Raw genomic sequence first — 18,990 nt, 5'->3', positions numbered from 1 at the left:
ATAAAGCTTGTTGGTGGAGCAAAGGGGATGAGATTTAAGTGAGAAACAATCAAAGTGGCATGCATTAGAATGTACTTTTATAATACCATGTACATCGATGTGGCCAATCATTTATATATATTATTATTTGTGTTTTCATATCATTCTGTAACAACATAAAGGAAGTCTACAAAAATTAATGGTATATAAAGGCTATAGTGTATTATAACCAATTATCTTTTAATCTATTGACATGAATCTTTTTATATTGGGTGTTTGTGTTCTTAAGAAAATAGATTTTAATTTTAGCTTACACAAAGGTAGTGTTTGTTTGGAGGGTTTTTGAGTTACATGTAACTTGAGTTATCGGGTTTTCAAAATCCAGGTGTTTGGCTCATGCGATTTCAAAACCAACGTAATCTCATATTACATCTGATGAGGGATTTGGTTTTACTGCCAAATCGCGTGAAACCAAATCCCTCATCTTTAAATTCCTTCAAACGATAACTCAGAACCTATATGTGACTCAATTAAAAGAAAAAAACAAATATAATTAAATATTTATGGATATTTTAGTGGAGTGAAAAATTATAAAATTTAATAATAAATTTAATAATTACTTTGATAATTAATTTAATAATAAAATTAAGAGTTAAAATGATCAATGCGATAATTAAAATCATTAATAACATGCTAAAAATATATGAAAAGTTCAAAATACTTTTTTTATTGGGTTAAAACTTAAATTTAAAAAATATTAAATATAATAAAATAAATAAATAAATATACTAATAAATTTAATAACTAACTTAATAATAAAATTAATAGTTAAATTAATTAATACAATACTTAAAATCATTAAAATATTTATAATGTAAAAAAAATTTCTAATTTCAAATTTATAAATATCTTTTATCAAATACAAAATCCTATAATACAACATCTACAATACATCTAACCAAACACTAAATTTAACTGCACTGTATTATAAAATCCATGGATTTTCAGTTACATTGTAACTAGAAATCCACTGTATTTACAGTTACACTGAACCAAACGCCCCCAAAAGTAAAAAACATAGATATTTTGAAAGACTACTTATGTACTTGTGCACAACTCTGACATATAACTTATTTATATTTTATAAAAAATAAAAAAATAAAAAAATAAAAAACAAAAACTAATGAACTATAATATAATCAAAATTAAATAATTTAAAATAAAAATAACACATTGGAACTTTTTTTTTTTTTAATCTAAAAATAGTTTATGTAGAGTAGCAATATCAGTGTTGTATTAGAGCAACTCATTGTACAATTTTAAATTTAATCAGAATTGAAGCTGAAGTATTATAAGTGATAAGCATTTTAAGATAGGATAATATATGTAATTATAAACTTTACAACTATTTGCAAATAAATTGAGATATTCTTGCTAAAAAAGTTTGATTAAAAAAATTAAGTCAAAAAGAGTGCAAGTAGATGGTTGGACAAAATTAGCTCAATTTTTAGGTGGAAGATATTAAAGCCATCACATTTATTGGTCAAGGACTTTATAATTGACTTTTATATAAATACCTTGATTAAGTCACATTATAATTATGATTTTTGGTTGTAAACGTATACTCTATACTATTTTAATTTTGATATTTTTAAATAAATATGAATAATTATATTTTAACAAGTAAATTACAAGACTATAATTAATTCATTAATTTATTTATATATTTTTTTTATAAAGCCGACATGTGACAAAACAAAAGATAAATGTGTATGAGAGTATACCAGTTATAGTTGCTTGACTAATTTTCAAAAAATAACCCTCGCTGTGTAACATGGAAAGGAGAATGAGAGGTAATCTTTACACAAAACTCTCATAAAACCATGAACATAGATTGTAATTTAAAAAATTTGGCCTTTGAGACATTTCAATCATAATTATAGGTAGTTATTGTTGATTTAGCCCACGATTCCTTATTTATATTTATTAATTGCATGGACTTTATCAAACACCCAATCATGACATATTTTTTAGAGAAAAAATAATAACGTGAGATAATTAATGTTGGTTGGATGCGAAATGGTGAGATAATTAGAATTGCTCATCAAAGTCATCATTTCATCCTTGCAAATGTATGCCGCTAGTAGTGGGTGTGTGTTGACTTCCACTTCGTTCACACAAATGTCTTTTTACAATATCACATGATGAATTCCCAAAATATATATATTTATATGTTATGAATATTATAAAACAATAGTATTATTTTAACAATACTCTAAATATTACTGTAGCAAGTACCATGATGTAGCAGACGCCCATGCGGAATCGTAGCATACGCTAGTATTATTACTATTTTACCTACTAGTATATTTTGAACTGTTAGATTGAATCAATTCTAACCGTCTATTTAACCCCTGAATGCCTATAAATATATATATATATATATATATATATATATATATATATATATATATATATATATATATTTTTGAGAAAGGCAACAAGCGCCGGAACCCAGGGATGGACACATGGGGGAGCAACACTCACCACCGAACCGTGCCCTCCCTCACCTTGCGCGAGATGGGGATCGAACTCGGGGAGCCATGCTCGACACTCGAGGCGAATACCCTACGCAAGAGACCCGATGCCAATAAACCAAATGGTCGTTGGCGCCTATAAATATTCCTTATGTATTGTAAAATATATAGAAGAGAAGAAGAGAAAAATAAGAGCAAAGAAGAAGAAGAAATAAAACTTCAAGAGTAATTGGTAAATATTTTAGTTTTATTATTTTTTTTATACTAGTAATTTATCTATAAAAATTTAAATATATGTTTATACTGAGAATAAGTTATTTGTTGCTTATACAATAATATTAATAATTTATCGGCTATTATTTAGAGAAGTAATGTAAGCAACTATTTCTAAATTACAGTAATTCAACGCAATTAGAGGTGCTACTTACAGTTTGATATTATACACCAATGAAGAGTGGTTGTTAGAGATAAATCTATTAGGACTTTCTGGATGACGTTGTTGAAAAAATAACAGTGATCAACATGCAATTAATTGACATATAATATAATTAAAACTAACCAAAAAAAAAAAGTTAGAACGACTTAGTTGGAAATTAAACGTGTAAAGACACTATCATAACAATAAATTGACCCTATTTTGTTAAAAGAATCAATAATATAAGAGAAAAATCAATTATGATTAACATCATCAATCAAAAAAGATAATTCAAGATCAACAATTTTTTTTTAAAAAAATAATTAATATTATAAAAATTAAAAATAATAAATTTGGAGATTAATTTCATAATTATATAAGATTTGATGTCAAAATAAAAACATAAAGTAAATCAAGAAAATTACATGATTAAGTTTGGGTTGGTCTATATTCAAACAGACTCGAAAAATATATATTTTTAGGAAATTTAACTGGACTAGCAAATTGAGATACTGGGTCCATTTGATTCATTAAAAAAAACATCACAAGCAGTACAGTACAAATAGTTAAAGTACAACACAAATGCTTATGTTGTTCTATGTTTGATTTTCATTGAACAGTATTGAACATAAAATAGTAAATTACGATAATACCTTTTTATTATTTTATATTTATTTTACAATAAAAAACATACAATAATATCTTATGAAAATCTTATCAAATTTTACAACGCACAACAACAACAATAAGTTAAAAAAATTATCATAATTTTAAAAACATTTAATCCACAACAAACAAATTTTTATTAATATTTAAATCCTAAAATATAAATAAATAGATATATAAATAAATAAAATTTTTTTTAAATAAATAAATAAATAGATAAATAAACAACTAAAATTTAAAAAGATAAACAAAAAGATAAATAAATAAATAAATCAAAATAAATCATGTTATCACTTCTTAATGCATATGTAATTTTAAATTTTAAATAGGGACAATTTTGTCATAAATTATCTTGTACTATACAAAAATTTTTATACCGTGATTTTAGCGATATAAAAAAATTAAGAAGTTATGCTGAACTGGGTAGTTTGTGCTGTACTCCTGTCCCATTTATAAATCAAACGCAAATTGTCATGTGATGTCCCTCAAAAACTTCATAATAGAGGGAGATATTTGCAAAATCCCAAACATTAATTTGGGAAAACCAAAGGGATCAAAGAGCAAAAGCCACCACATCGGACAATTTGTCAATAAGAACTCCTCCCCACGTTCGAGATCAAGTAATGATGATCACATCCACCAACGGTTCAGATCAAATGACGGTTTGTGGGTCCCACATTTTTTAAATATATATATCACGCGTGACCTTCAATACGTGGGACCCACCCACTCTATTCGTTTCGCGGGCCCCACGTTTTCTCGTTTCCCTCACTGAATCCCGACAAGGGCCACGTCATCACATCACTGTTCCTCCGAAAACTCATAATTTCCCTTTCTTTATTTATTTATATATGTTATTATTCTTTCAGCCGTTTCCCTTTGAAAGGGAAACGGAAAGTTAGCGGTTCACATGACTACAAAAGCGAGCTTTTGAAACAAAAGCTCCTTTTGCTCGCGTTTCCCTACCGCGTTTCCCAAAAACAAATTTAAAGATAAGTAATTAAAAAAAGGTGGGGAAAAAAAGTAAAAAATTAAAAAATAGAAAATTATATTATACCACCCTGGTTGCTCTCCCTTCCCACTCTCCCACAACTCTCTTCTAAAATTCCAAAACATTCCAAAATGGTCCCTTTAAATTAAAAATATTAATTCATAAAGCCCTTGCTCCCCCTTCTTCTCTTTGTTTTCTCTCTTATTTCATCTTCTTCTTCTCGTTTGCTCCCATTTGTTTAGCTTGTTCCTTTTCCTTTCTTTTTAAGCCTTAAAAATTCTATCTTTGCATACTATTCAAGATAAAAATCGCACCTTTGAGCTTTCTTTTCTCTCAATGGTGAACCCTGGCACACCGAAAAGGACGGCGGCGTCTGCCGGTGGTGGAAACCTCCCGGTATCACCGCCATCAAGAAGGCGTCGCCTTGCTGAAGAGGCCTTGGAGTTGGGTTGGAAGGTGGGGAGACTTACCAAGCCCTTTGAGCATGTCGGCGTCGTTGGATTGTTCAGCCTCGCACTGTTTCTTGTCTTGCTTCTGTTCTGTTGGCTTTTGCCTAATTACTGGTCTTTTGCGCCGGGCTCCAACGGCGGTGATGGAGGGAAGAGTTGGGGATTAGGTGTAGAGATCAAAGGCGGAGGAGGAGGTGGTGGTGGTGGTGATGTTGGTGGTGCGGGTGAGGAGTGTGATTGGTTTGATGGGGAGTGGGTGTGGGATGAGAAGTATCCGCTATATGAATCTAAAGATTGTGGGTTGTTGGATGAGGGTTTCAAGTGCTCGGAGTACGGAAGGCCTGATCGGTTCTACACTCATTGGCGCTGGCAACCCAAGCATTGCAATCTCCCCAGGTTTCAATTTCCATCTATCCATTTCTTCTTCTTCTTCTTCTTCTTCTTCTTCTTCATTATCTTATTTGTTTTCGGGGGGAAAAACAGATTTTTGGAATTAGTTCTGAAGAATTTGATTTGATCAGGATATAAGCTACAATTTTGTGTTGTTTTCTTTGGTTTAAGTTGGAAATTTATGGTTTTCTTCATCTTTTTGTCTCTTGTTCATCTCTATCTGTCTTCTCTCTAGTTCTAAAAGTTTGGGCTTGGGTTTTGGTGAATTGTTTTTGGTTTCCTTCATGGAATTTCTGTTTCTTTGGTTGCTTCAATCTTACTCCAAAAATTTAAATATTTTAGTGTCTTTTCTCCTTTTTTTTTCTTCATCAATTCTTTCCGGTTCTTATAATTAATGAAATTTCGAATTTTTTTTCCCTTTCGATCTTTAGTTCTCTCTTTATCTACTTAAAAAAATGAACTTTTTCATTGGTATATCCAAGAAAAACTCATTCCTTTCAAGATGTGGATTGAGAATCCTGCCTATATTGCATCCCTTTTCAACTTTTTCTCTTCTGAATTTCTTGTATTTTATATGCTTGTTGAGGAGTTTTCATTAATTTTCTCTTCTTTCAACTTTTTTTCTTCTGAATTTCTTGTATTTTGATTGATCTTTGAGGAGATTTCATTCCTTTTCTTTTATTAATTCTAGCAACTTGAGTTACAAAAACCATGGTGACTGTGAAACTGGTCCCAGGTTTAAATGCTTCTCTGTCGGTTCTAGCAGATAAGAAGATTTAATGTATGGACCCGAGGAGTGGGTTGTGAATTGTAAGATTAGCAAGGACTTTTCTTCAATTTAATGCATTCTGATTCTGTTGTCTTTTGGCCATTGATTTTGAACCAGAGTACTTATCTTAAATTTTCATTATTTTCCACACAAAATTTGCAAGCATGTCTTTCATAGAAAACAACATATAAAATGGTTTTGTTTCTCTATTCAAGGTCCTATTTCTGAGGAGTTACATTGAATTTTGTGAGTTTTGTTTGATGATGTCTCACATGTTGGTGAGTTTGTTTATTCTGGAATTCTCAAGTTTGCCCCTTTGCCTTTCATTTAGTTCTTGGCTTTCTTTTAGTATTACTTGTTACCTATCTTTGAATATTCAACTCTTTTATGCATTCCATCTAATGCTTTTATTCTTATTCATTTAGAATTTTCCTTTCTTGTGGTGGTCATAGTATCTCTCAATGTTCTTTTCGTTAATCTCCATCGATAGGTTTGCGGGTTGCTTTCGCTCTTTTTATTTGTTAACCTTTTGCATGGTTTTCTTTGTCCTTTATTTTATGTACCTTGTTCAAGTTGAGCTTATTGTATTTTCTTCATCATGATAAAACAAAATTACTAGCTATTGGTTTCTTCATCATGATGTCAAAGTTGTGAACAACATTTAAGTTTATGTTCTGTAAATCTGAACTCGTATTTAACTCTCTGGTGGTAGGTTCAATGCGAAAAAGATGCTGAAAAAACTACGGAACAAAAGACTAGTATTTGTAGGTGACTCGATTGGAAGGAACCAATGGGAATCCCTCCTATGCATGCTTTCCTCTGCTGTCCCTGATAAGAGCTCTATCTATGAAGTTAACGGCAGCCCGATCACGAAACACAAAGGCTTCTTGGTGTTCAAGTTCAAGGATTATAACTGCACTGTGGAGTACTACAGGGCCCCTTTTCTGGTGGTTCAGGGCAGATCACCTGCAGGAGCGCCGGAGAAGGTGAAGACCACACTGAGATTGGACATTATGGATTGGACATCCAAGCAATGGAGAGATGCTGACATTTTAATCTTCAACACTGGTCACTGGTGGAACTATGAGAAGACTATCAGAGGGTATCACTCTTTTACCATTTGATATATTCAAACAGATATCTTATTTGTTTAGTGGATGAATGTGTCTTCCTTTCTGAAGTTCAACTTTGACACATACACACACAAACTGTACTCTGGTATGAAGAAAGATCAATCGTGACACCAATTTGTAACATTTGAATGCTTATTTGTCTACACAGGGGGTGCTATTTCCAAGTTGGCAACAAGGTTATGTTCAAAATGAGTGTAGATAGTGCTTATCAGAGAGCAATTGCAACATTGTTTGATTGGATTCATAGAGAAGTTAATAAAAATAAAACTCGCGTCTTTTTCCGCTCATATGCTCCTGTCCATTTCAGGTTTGTTTCTGCGGCCAATCCTGATTAAATTCTTGCAACAATCAAATATTTGATGTTCTGCTTAACTCGGCTATTGTAATGGGTTGGTTTCTGCAGAGGCGGGGACTGGAAGAATGGTGGGAGCTGTCACTTGGAGACACTCCCGGAGTTGGGAGCGTCTCCGCTGTCATTGAAACCATGGGCTCATCTATTAGAACCATTCAAGAATTTAACATCAGCTGTGGCTCCAATGCCGGCAGTCGAATTCCTGAATGTAACACAGATGACAGCTCGGCGGAAAGATGGCCATCTATCGCTATACTATCTTGGCCCAAATTCCCCTGCCCCGGTCCACCGGCAGGACTGTAGCCATTGGTGCTTGCCGGGGATTCCTGATACATGGAATGAGCTTCTCTATGCCCAATTCTTCAGACGAAAATTCATGATTCATCAAGCATAACTTGCAGTTCTTGATACATGGGAATGAGCTCCTCTTTGTCGGAATCTAAAGGCGGGAATTCATGATTTTTTAAGCTTAACCGCTTCAATACATTTGAACTGCAGAAATATTCCATCAGAATTGCTCCCAAGAATGAGAGCAAGGAAGTATGGTACCAGAGTTTTGGTTAGAACTGGTGATACAATAGCGAAATGCTAGTAAAATGCCTACTGTAAATAACTTAGCCTGTGACTGCATTTTAGGACAAAGTCCACTATATGAAGGAACATCATATACTGCTAGTTACATTGTTATGGACTAAATTTCAATCTTTTTTACTTGTTTGATGAAGAAGAATATTAATTCTGGTAAATATATTGTCTGTTAGGATCCATTTGTTGTTATTGAAACTCATAAATATTTGTTTACAGTGAATTGAATGGAGCACTGATTGTTTAGCTACACTATTTGTTTGATCATGCAAGTAATTTCTGAAAAATGAAGGGGGTGTTTATATAAACCTTTAAAATAATTCTGATAAATTTAATATGAATTGAAATTGATTAATCTTACCAACTCGGTTAAAGTGTTTATTTTTTTCTCTCAATTTAATCCTGTTTTAAAAATTGCAAAAAAAAATAAAAAGATCAAGTTGAAAATTTAAATTTAAACACCTCTTAAAAAACCTATAAATAGTTTTTAATAAGTGAAGGTTTGATAAGCAAAATTACTCATCTGGACCGCGTAAATCCAACGCAGCTATGAAGTGCAATCTCCACCGTTGGATCTCATCGAGTACTACTCACTAGTTTCTCTCTCTCTCTCCACTCTTTCTTCTTATAATAGAGCTTCTCGTTTGGGGTTTTGGGATTCGAAATCCCGAAGCATCGACGAGGAGAGAAGCTCTCCAATGGCGGAGGCTGTGGCGCCGGAGATGAGATGGCGAGACGTCAACAAGCTTCTTGCTCGGCCGGGTAACATCGTCGCCCCTACCTTCGAGCACAGCCCCCAGGTCCGCCTTTCAATTTTTATGGATTCTTGTTGGACAGTTCTTTGAGCGATTGGTTTGGTTGTTGTCTCTAGTTGAGGGATGATCTGGGGAAGTATGTGAAGGTGCTGGTCGTGGGTGCGGGAGGGCTTGGCTGCGAGCTGCTCAAGGACCTCGCCCTCATGGGGTTTCAGAATATCGATGTCATTGATATGGATACCATTGAGGTTTCCAACCTCAACCGTCAGTTCCTCTTCAGGTAACAGACAAATTATTCCTTCTCCCTTCTTTGCATTGGTTTTATGAAACTGTGGTTTTGGGGTTTATAAGTTATGATTTGGGATTGATTCATAGTCATTGTTTTTCGCAATGGTTTTGTTATGTTTGCCTAATTGTCCTATTAAGTCTGGCATATAAGCGTAATAGAGATAAATATGAACGTGATTCTTGTTTAATTATGCTGGCTCTGAAGATCTTCGTGTTTTATTGTCAACTATCTTTGTCATTATCCTGTCAAAAAGTTGGAAAGGGAGCTACGTGATTGTTCTTGGACAAATTTGATGCCTTTGAGGGTGTGTGATGAGATAGGAAGCTGAATATAGGATTTTAAGTTTGGTGGAGAAGTTTTGGCACGTGAGGCAGGTTGTCTGACAGCCAGAGAGAACTTCTAAGTTTTGTGGCATCAACAGTTTGTGTGGAGGATTCTGTGGGGGATTTGTTGGTATAAGTATGCATTTATTTTATGAGAATTTGTGTTATTGTTTTGATTGCTAAGATCATTTATCAGCTTCTGCTGAGGGATACAGATTAAAAAAAAAAAAATCTTGCAGAGGCAAATTAGAAATGGGAGAAAATAAACTAATTGAAAATAAATGGAAGGAAGAAAAGTAGTGGACTTTGTTTTAGTTCCAGTATCTGTAATTGATTAGATCATTGTGGTCAGAGCAGCAGGTTTCATAGATTTGCTAGAACCTGAAGCAAAGAGAATTAGAAATCAAGGGAAGAAAAGAAAATATGTAAACAAAAAAAAAAGAGAATTATTGCGTTTTATTTTATTTCCGTACAAAGTGAATTGGATATTTCAGTGGGACACCTTAATATATGATGACACTGATATCTTCTATCCAGTCCTTTTCTGTTCTTATTAGATATTCCTGTTTCATACAGTCTCAGCCAGCTTGTCTCATTTTGTTGTTACATGTTAAAAGTCTGTGAAAATGGTTGGCTGGTGAGTGGTGACCCATTTATGTATCATTTTGATAGCTTATTTGAATGCGAACTGGTTCACATTTCTATCTTGTTTAAGTCATTTGACGTTGAAAACCTCTACTGTTATTTTCTAGGGATCATATAGCTAAACACACCACACCATATTGATTTTGTCCATGGGAGTTTTGAAAAGAATCCCCCTTTGAATGCAGTTTTTAAAAGAATGGAACTTAATTATAAACCCAGTTTGTGCAGGCATTATTCATTAGGAACACAGCAATTTAAATGGAATGTTTTCCTCATAATTGGAATTATTTTTCTTGCATATTTAAAGTGTTTTAGATGAATACCTTGGTTGAAAATGTTGGTATTTATTTTATTCGAAGGTTGATCATATGTGGAAATTTGTGAAAAAAAGGCGGTGCTTATGTTTATTCTTTTTTTAATGAAAACAATAAATGTGGTTTTTATTTTTGTTGTTTTTCCATGTCTACTTTGATTCTATTATTTATGCCACATGCTTGAATGATTTTATTATCATGTTTATCTGTATACAGTTAGTGACTTGATGTTTTACTTTGGTAGTATAGGCTTCAGGATGTTGGCAAGTCCAAGGCTGAGGTAGCTGCAAAACGTGTAATGCAAAGAGTTAGTGGGGTAACTATTGTTCCTCATTTCTGCAGGATTGAGGATAAAGACATAAAGTTCTACAACAACTTTCAGATAATTGTTCTTGGTCTTGATTCTATAGAGGCTCGTAGTTACATAAATTCCGTGGCTTGTAGTTTCCTCGGTGAGCGGCTCTTCTTGTTATTGGATAATTGAGCCCCACGGTTACTTATTACATCTAACCTACTAACTGTTTAACTCACCTCTATATTGCTATAAGTTCCTCTTGACTTTATTCTGGGTCTGTGACCTTATCTAACTCTGCACATTAGGTTTAAAGCTTACCTTTCATGGTCATTTGTAATTTTCAGTAGAATAATATCACCATATCCGGACCATGAAAAGCTTTGTTAGTTGTATTTGTAAGGGCCTTGTTCTGGCCTATTCTGGAAGTGATCAGCTTTTAGCTCTTTCTATTCACTTTCTGATGTATTCTTACTATGCTTTGGAAAATCAGAATACGACGAGAATGACAACCCCTTAGAAGAAACAGTCAAACCCATGGTAGATGGTGGAACTGAAGGATTCAAGGGTCATGCTAGAGTAATTATGCCTGGAACGACGCCATGCTTTGAGTGCAACATTTGGCTTTTCCCCCCACAAGTCAAGTTTCCTTTATGCACTCTTGCAGAAACTCCTAGGACCGCTGCCCATTGTATTGAATATGCACATTTAATCAGATGGGATGAGGTATGACTAAGTCTTCTATTCTCCTCACAAGTCAAGTTTTAATTGTATCTTTGCCTAATCAATTTATTAATGACAGGTACACAGTGGGAAAACATTTGATGCAGATAATCCAGAGCATATGCAGTGGGTTTACTCTGAGGTTTGTTTATCTAAGCCTTTTGGTTGTTCTGTCGTAATGCTTGTCTTAGACATAATTTTATTTCTTTTTTTAATTTTATTTTTCTGGATCTTGTCTTTCTAGGCTGTGAAGAGAGCTGATCTCTTTGGGATTACAGGAGTTACATACTCACTGACACAGGTGAACAAAGTTTTCTGGAAGTTCACATGGTTATGAGATATATTTATTCCTTTTGCTTTATGCATGAGAAATTATTCTCTTGAGTGATAATTTTAGTTGACACATTGAGATGTTGAGATGATAAATTCTGCAGAAATGCAAGTATGCATATGATAATGCCTTAGAAACTAAATAGTAAACATTAGTGAAGGAGAGGATTCTTGATGGGAACTGTTATTGGTATCGAAAGAGTTTCCTTCCAATTCCAACAAATTAAACTACAGAGTCTACTAAAGTGGATTTATGTCCAACAGCCAGTGGTTTGCTGTGACTTGTGAGGACTTCATGACTGAAATATATTGTTTATGATAATTGCTTTGAAAATTCTCAGTAAGATGAAGAATTTTTAATTGGTGAATCTGGTTGGTCACAATGTCCCTTCAGCAGTTTGCTCTAACAGGTCTCCTGTTAAGTAAAATAGCTTTGTTTCGCCGTATTTCTGCAATACTTTTTCATTTTATAGCTATGTGCCAATGTTTAATTCTGGTTAAATTTCTTGGAAATTGGATCAGCATCACTATTGCATGTCACAGTTCTTCTGGAAGACTTGGTCATCTTTGACCTTTTGACTGCTTGCATCTTGGGTTGCCTAACCTTGAATTGTCTACATTGATATGTGGTTCATTACGTATGCTAAATTGAACTTTGCTAATGTTCAAATGCTTTGAAGAAAAGCATACAGACTTCAGCATGGCAATAAGATTTGTTATGATGAACTGACATGTTCATTACAGGAATTATAATACTGTCTCTGAGCTGAACTGCATCCATTGCTTGGTCATATGGGTTGCCTAATTATGTCTGTGTAGTGTAGACTTCTCTCCACTATAGATATTGTTCTTCTTCTTTTTATTATTATTTTGCTTAGCTTGTTTAATGCATGTAATAGTTGTTTGCATCTAATGTGCATTTATTAATATATGAAATGCCCTTTTCTGCTATCATCCTTCATTTGAACATTACTATTACTCCACTGCCACTTTACAGGGAGTTGTCAAGAATATTATTCCAGCTATTGCTTCTACAAATGCAATTATATCTGCTGCCTGTGCTTTGGAAGTATTCAAGCTTGTATCTGGATGCAGCAAAACATTATCCAATTATCTCACGTAAATCTTGTCTCTTTTCGTTTCTCTTTATGTATTTAGTTGACCTTTCAATATGTATACTGTATGATCAGTTAATGGACATCGTTAACAGTGTTTGTTACCAGTGTATGTTTTAATAATTAGCTTGGACATAGATTGGCTTTTGGTAAAGGCAAACAAATGATTAAAGTAGTTGACAGTTCTGGTGCAGGATATTTGTAGATTAGTGTTCTACATTTCATGTACATGGCTCAAATTATAAGTCAGTAGTACCCAAAATAAAGCTGGAGTCTTTTCACTTGTTTTATATTGGTGCTGGCTAGTTGGTGGCATGGGTCATGGTAGGCTTGACAAAATTATAACAAGCATACTTGCCAATGAAAGATCTATCTCTAAAGTTTATTTTATTTTATTTTTTTTTTGTAAGAAACAATTAAGCAGACATCACGGTGGAAATTACTCCAGAAGCATGAATTTTAAGGAGGTTTAAATGTGGGGAGATTGTTTTCTTGCCAACCCTCATTTGCCCATAAATAGTATTATTGGCAAAGTGTTACATACAGCAAAGAGGGATTTCTTAGTCAAGGAAATATTTTGACAGGGAGAGGTCCTTTTCTCCTGAACTACAATTGATGAAATAAATTCTACCCTTCTGAAGCATAAGCACAATGATAGTTGGGAAGATTTTTCAGATAGGCATATTGCTAGCTGAAGTAGGGATACAAGAAATAAAATTTCTTACATGCTTGCTATACCTCCAATTTTTTATGGCTTATATTTGAATTAGTATCATGACTTTGTTCTCTGCTTTCTGTCTTTTTTTAATAGATAAATACCAGTGTTGTTCTGCTTCCCTTATTTTTCTTTTGTTACTCCTGTGCCTCTTTTAGTATTATTTTAGATTGAGCTAATTCATTGAGCAAATTCTCAAGTTAATGATCATGCACTATCTGTAATTTGCTGAATTATTACTCATTGACCATTAACCCATTTGTTTGGTTAGGTTTAATGGTCTGGATGGAATTCACATCAAAGCTACTGATTTCGTGAGAGAGAAGGATTGCCTTGTATGTGGACCTGGTACTCTGATTGAGCTGGATACTTCAGTTACTCTCCAACAGGTCTTATCAATTTGTTTGTGCCCTGTTCTTAGTTAATATTATAATATCCAAGCTGTTTCCTGATAGTTTCATTAAAACTCTTAAAGAGTGTCTGAGATTCTGATACATGTACATTCTGGGTGTAGATAAATTACTTGACACTTCATTTAGTGCTTTTCCCGTTTATGAATCAAACTGTTGTGCATCTCACCTTGTGTTTTTATTGTTTGCTGCAGTTCATTGAGTCACTTGCAGAGCATCCAAAGCTGCTTATATCTAAACCCAGCGTGACGTATCGAGGAAATAATCTTTACATGCAGGCTCCCCCGATACTGGAGGAGATGACAAGGGCAAATCTTAATCTCCCCCTTTTCGATCTTATGGATAAGGTTCCTAAGGGTACAGTCCATGTGAGTGGTACTACCAACAAGGAGGGCAAAAAAACTTCGTGCCTGAGGAAACTGTGTGTTGTCTTTAAAGGGGTTGATGGGATAGTAGACATGGAAGTGGCAGGTGCTTCATGAGTTCTGATACCTTTTGTTATTGCTGAAAACTGAACTGTTATATTTCACGAAATCCGGATTCCAAGAGGCAGAGTTATGCTTTCAGGCATTTTTTCGGTTGAAGTTTTGGCTTGTGTAGCTCTGAACTTTCTGACCATTTTCACTAGGCATTATTACGCATTCAACATGCTTTTCTGAAGATTAGGGAATGTTCAGATTAGGTTGTGTACCTGGTTTTTCCATTTTCCAGCAAATGAGCCCAATAGTTCGTATCACGCACAGCATTTTTTTTCCCCATGTGATGAAATCCAAGTGTATTTGCACGCTAGCTTACAATATTCTGCAGTTTATATATTTCAAAATCACACAGTAAAGAACAATATTTTAGACTGCTCAGCAATTGGACCTTTGCATTTTAGTTTATTGTTATATTATGCTTAGGCTAATGGGAATTGATATTGAATCCAGAAAGCAAACAATGAGCTCATATGATGAATCTCAATTTAAATGACCATTGGCTTTGGTTGGTTATATATATATATATATATATATGTAATGCTCTTTTTGTCATTCAGGAAACAAATTGGAAAGTTAAACAGGTCATAAATATTCACTTTGACGTTTGATTTCCGCGCTCAACTTTTCAATGCTGCTTGCTTCTCATGTACAAGAAACCTATTACCATATATGTTCATCTGATAAATCTAACCAAGAAAAACTACCAAATGGGATGAAATATTTATTTGTTTCATCTGTATAATATTCAATATTGGTTGAAGATTTGATGCATTGCCTTTTTCACCTCCAATATACTTGCTTTCTTTCCATTCATCTCTCTGTCTCTCACCTGCAAAATCAGTGAAAAACAATGTTCATTAGTCATTTCCAATTCATCAATATTATTAAATCCAAAATTTCATTTCCACATACTTTGGCTCTCATTTCTGCAGCAAAAACTCCATCAGTTACTGATGACTGAACGGAAGTAACCTCCAGTTGAAGATCATCAAGAGTTTGCATGATCTTGAACATCAATCCATCTCTGTAAGCGCACTGGAAATTCAACAGAGCATCAGTTCCACTGAAAGAAACCTGCAAATTTGTGCCTGTAGATGCTACAACTCTTGCACTCTTTCCATTCCCAGCCTCCACTTCCATCACTCTCAACTTCCTCTTCTCTGGCAAAACACTGCTATGAGATGAGCTACTGTTTGCCTGCACCTGCACATTATGTTCCTTTGATCTCCAATCACTAGCCATTTTCTTGTTTCTTGATTCAAGATCTTGAATTCTTTTCCTCAGTTGCTTCACATACTCAATTGTATCACCTAAGATCGATGCTTTGTCCATCTGCATTTACATAGACATAACAATTAGTATCATCACAACAACAATAACAGCATTTCCGATGAAACACACCTTTGTGACGCATGGTACTAATGACCGAAGGATGATGAATCTCTCGTTGAGCTTCTCTCTTCTCCGTCGCTCTGCAAGTACATGATTTGCGCTTAGTTCTTCTTGCTGTGTGCCTTTCAATAACCTACTTCCACCAGGTCTCATGTGCAGTTTAGGAACATTAAACAAGATGTACTTCAGCAGCGATTGCGATCTCCCTGTCACCGAACTCAAACAAGTGTATCGATGTTCACTGTTACATTTCCATTCTCTGAATGCTGATTGCTTTGAATGAGCAAGATATCCCATCACTCCATAACCTGTCACTCTGCTTGAGTTATGATTCAGAATTGTCACAACTGTCTCAGAGTAGTTGGCATCTTCTTGTGCAATTTCTTCAATTTGCGGAGTTCCTGAATAGCACTAAAATTCTAAATCTCAATCATTTCAACAAATTATGATTTCTTTTTTTAATCATAATATTATTACCTGATAGTTGCACAAGACTGTTGCATAGATCTTCATGAAGTTGCTGCCAAGCTTGATAAGTGCCACTCTGATTTTGATGATCATAATGTTTGCCAAGAATTTGCAATTCTGAATCCAAATTATCAGAGCACTCATCAGGTGAACCCAATCTTATCTCTTCTGACATGTCAAGCTGCATGAGTTCACTTGGCTCACTAATCACCATTGATGCTAAACTTGCAGATTTACCTCTTCCAGCCATAGCTTCTGAATCAGTAACTGCCTCTGTTTCATCATCCATATTATCATCATCTTCATCGTCACCATTTTCATTGTCTTCATCTTCATCCTCATCTTCGTCTTCCCCTCGGTCTGAACTTTCTCGTTCGACACTCATTGGTGGCACAATTGTTAAGTCTTGGAAATTGAATAATGGTTGTTGTTGTTGTTGTTCAAGATTAGAGATTGGATTATCTAGGAAAATTTTTTTCACATGTTGAATTAAGCCTAAATCTTCTTCAACCTGATAGAATTAACAGTAATTCATTAGTCATTCAATTTATCTTTTTTTTCTGATCAATTTGTTCATGCAGTTTAGCTCACCAATTCAGTTGTACCGAGTTCTACGACACCACAACCGATTGGTATACACACCACAGTCTGTAATGTCGAAATAAATTATTATGTATACGTTGTTGTGTCTTAAAATGAATTAAAAAATTATAAGCACTTAATTATTATTATTATTATGTACCTGAATGCCAGCACTCTGTTATTAATGTTGTATCACATAGGCACAGGAAGGAACAAGAATGTATCAGCGCATGAATTTTAAATGATACCAAAACTTAGCATGTCAATTATCAGAGATATGATCTGAATTGAATAAATTAAATGGTCACCTTGGCAAGAATGGCTCTTGAAAATGTTTTACTGTCAGTCTCATTTGCTCGTGTGAGCCACACGTGCCTTAGTGACCCAAACGACTTTCCTGGCAATCTGCATATATATAATTAACAACCAAACACACCATACTTAATTAATGCATATAAAACATCTAATCAAATAAAACAATCATTATATATATATTTCACTAATCTCAAATCACAGTCTATAGAATAACATCAAACTTGCACTTCTAAATCAATCAATAACCTGCATATATAACTTCCAAAAGCTCTCTTAATTAACTGAAAACACAAACATCATATATATATATAATATTGATCTAAACATGCACTTAAATCAATCAATAATGTGCACTCCCACAGATAGGAAGCTGCAGAGTGATAAGGACCACCATCCTTCCATGGAAATACTTCTCAACTACTGAATTCCCAAACATGGCAACTAATTCAGTGAATTTATCATGGCAATATCCTTTTCAAGATCTTTAATGTCATCCTCTCCATTTATATCAATAACCATGTTATTTCACAGCTGTTAATAATAATAATATAGTAAAAATATTAAGAAGAAGAAGAAGAAGAAGAAGAAGAAGAAGAAGAAGTAGAAGAAGAAGAAGAAGAGTTACAGACCCAAGGCCAGGAGGGAAGGAGAAAGAGACACACATAAGGTAGAACCATTCAGTCTCAGTGAGGTCTTCCGGTGAGAGAGCGGCGCAAGGCCGACGAGCAGGAGGGTTAGTTTCTCCAGCCGATAACGCGTCGTAAAGCTCTCGAAGTTGTCTACTTCTCTGAAGAGCAGCATCCTCAGTAGTCACCTCCATTGGTTGCACTGTTTTCCTTGTTTTTATAGTCCCATTGTAGTACCCATCACCCCATTCCAAAATCCTATACTCCATCATATCATTTAAATTAAAGAAGAATTAGATATGGTCATCATTAATATAAGTACATCATCAAACTATATATATATATATATATATAGAAATTAATATGAGTAAAGAGTACCCTTGTTGAGGGTTGAGGTGCCAAAAGAGGCTGTAAGTCCACTGGAGGCTTTGAACGGAGAGCTGGAGGGAATGAAGGAGGTGGTGATCATGAGAGGAGGATGGAAAAGACATTGGTGGTTATTGTTAGGTAGAGACAAAGGAAGAAGTGTAGATGTGTTGATTAAAAGGTTGAAGGAGAGGAAGAGGAGGAAGAGGAGAAGAATGAGAATGTCAGATGGGTTGAGGTTTAGGTTTAACTCAATGAATGAAGCATTTGCATTTTGGTTTTGACTGGTTGCTCTACCTGACAGTCCGCCATGCAACGTAAGCCCTTTTACTACAAAGGAAATTGCTTGCATACCCCCTTGCTAAAGTCGTAATTGTTACTATATTTTCATAAAAAAATATATTAATTTGTTTGTTTTTTGGGAGTCATATATATAATTTTTTAATAAAATAAAATATTATATATATATATATATAATATCTTTTAAAATTTGATTTGTTTATGTTAGCACTTTTTCTCATTATAATGTTCTAAACAGTTATTACTGTATTTGTTACTGTAGCAATTACTGTCCATCAATATCTA

At 34.1% G+C, this 18,990-nt stretch overlaps 3 protein-coding genes across 3 annotated transcripts; 2 read left to right on the top strand and 1 right to left on the bottom strand.

The window, feature by feature from the left end:
• The first annotated feature begins 4,675 nt into the window (after nt 1-4,675).
• LOC120250091 (protein trichome birefringence-like 10) lies at nt 4,676-8,516 on the top strand. The gene is made up of 4 exons (XM_039258865.1): nt 4,676-5,433; nt 6,909-7,298; nt 7,478-7,636; nt 7,733-8,516. Exons 1-4 carry the CDS (start codon nt 4,925-4,927, stop codon nt 8,073-8,075), a joined length of 1,401 nt encoding a protein of 466 aa, XP_039114799.1. The 5' UTR covers nt 4,676-4,924; the 3' UTR covers nt 8,076-8,516.
• A 391-nt stretch (nt 8,517-8,907) lies between these two features.
• LOC120284056 (NEDD8-activating enzyme E1 catalytic subunit) lies at nt 8,908-15,034 on the top strand. The gene is made up of 9 exons (XM_039290877.1): nt 8,908-9,066; nt 9,138-9,301; nt 10,842-11,044; nt 11,378-11,610; nt 11,687-11,749; nt 11,852-11,908; nt 12,935-13,056; nt 14,039-14,156; nt 14,372-15,034. Exons 1-9 carry the CDS (start codon nt 8,965-8,967, stop codon nt 14,657-14,659), a joined length of 1,350 nt encoding a protein of 449 aa, XP_039146811.1. The 5' UTR covers nt 8,908-8,964; the 3' UTR covers nt 14,660-15,034.
• A 105-nt stretch (nt 15,035-15,139) lies between these two features.
• LOC120284055 (transcription factor BHLH42-like) lies at nt 15,140-18,612 on the bottom strand. Its single transcript, XM_039290876.1, has 9 exons — nt 18,418-18,612; nt 18,043-18,297; nt 17,407-17,503; nt 17,259-17,273; nt 17,108-17,164; nt 16,526-17,027; nt 16,058-16,449; nt 15,569-15,988; nt 15,140-15,485 (listed from the first exon to the last, which is right to left on the bottom strand). The coding sequence occupies exons 1-9, from the start codon at nt 18,528-18,530 to the stop codon at nt 15,402-15,404; spliced, it is 1,935 nt and encodes a 644-aa protein (XP_039146810.1). The 5' UTR covers nt 18,531-18,612; the 3' UTR covers nt 15,140-15,401.
• Between the last annotated feature and the right edge of the window lie 378 nt (nt 18,613-18,990).

The sequence above is a fragment of the Dioscorea cayenensis genome, chromosome 19 (assembly GCF_009730915.1).
Source record: "Dioscorea cayenensis subsp. rotundata cultivar TDr96_F1 chromosome 19, TDr96_F1_v2_PseudoChromosome.rev07_lg8_w22 25.fasta, whole genome shotgun sequence".
NCBI lineage: Eukaryota > Viridiplantae > Streptophyta > Magnoliopsida > Dioscoreales > Dioscoreaceae > Dioscorea > Dioscorea cayenensis.
This window is presented reverse-complemented; position numbering and strand designations above follow the sequence as displayed.

Excerpts from the sequence above, each read along its gene's own strand:
- LOC120250091 (XM_039258865.1), top strand. The coding sequence starts at position 4,925 with ATGGTGAACCCTGGCACACCGAAAAGGACGGCGGCGTCTGCCGGTGGT. Across the intron at positions 7,299-7,477 it reads TATGAGAAGACTATCAGAGG|GGGGTGCTATTTCCAAGTTG; the intron begins GTATCACTCTTT and ends TTGTCTACACAG. Across the intron at positions 7,637-7,732 it reads TATGCTCCTGTCCATTTCAG|AGGCGGGGACTGGAAGAATG; the intron begins GTTTGTTTCTGC and ends TGGTTTCTGCAG.
- LOC120284056 (XM_039290877.1), top strand. The coding sequence starts at position 8,965 with ATGGCGGAGGCTGTGGCGCCGGAGATGAGATGGCGAGACGTCAACAAG. Across the intron at positions 11,611-11,686 it reads ATTTAATCAGATGGGATGAG|GTACACAGTGGGAAAACATT; the intron begins GTATGACTAAGT and ends TATTAATGACAG. Across the intron at positions 14,157-14,371 it reads CTTCAGTTACTCTCCAACAG|TTCATTGAGTCACTTGCAGA; the intron begins GTCTTATCAATT and ends TGTTTGCTGCAG.
- LOC120284055 (XM_039290876.1), bottom strand. The coding sequence starts at position 18,530 with ATGTCTTTTCCATCCTCCTCTCATGATCACCACCTCCTTCATTCCCTC. Across the intron at positions 17,028-17,107 it reads AACTCGGTACAACTGAATTG|GTTGAAGAAGATTTAGGCTT; the intron begins GTGAGCTAAACT and ends TAATTCTATCAG. Across the intron at positions 15,486-15,568 it reads CTGCAGAAATGAGAGCCAAA|GTGAGAGACAGAGAGATGAA; the intron begins GTATGTGGAAAT and ends CTGATTTTGCAG.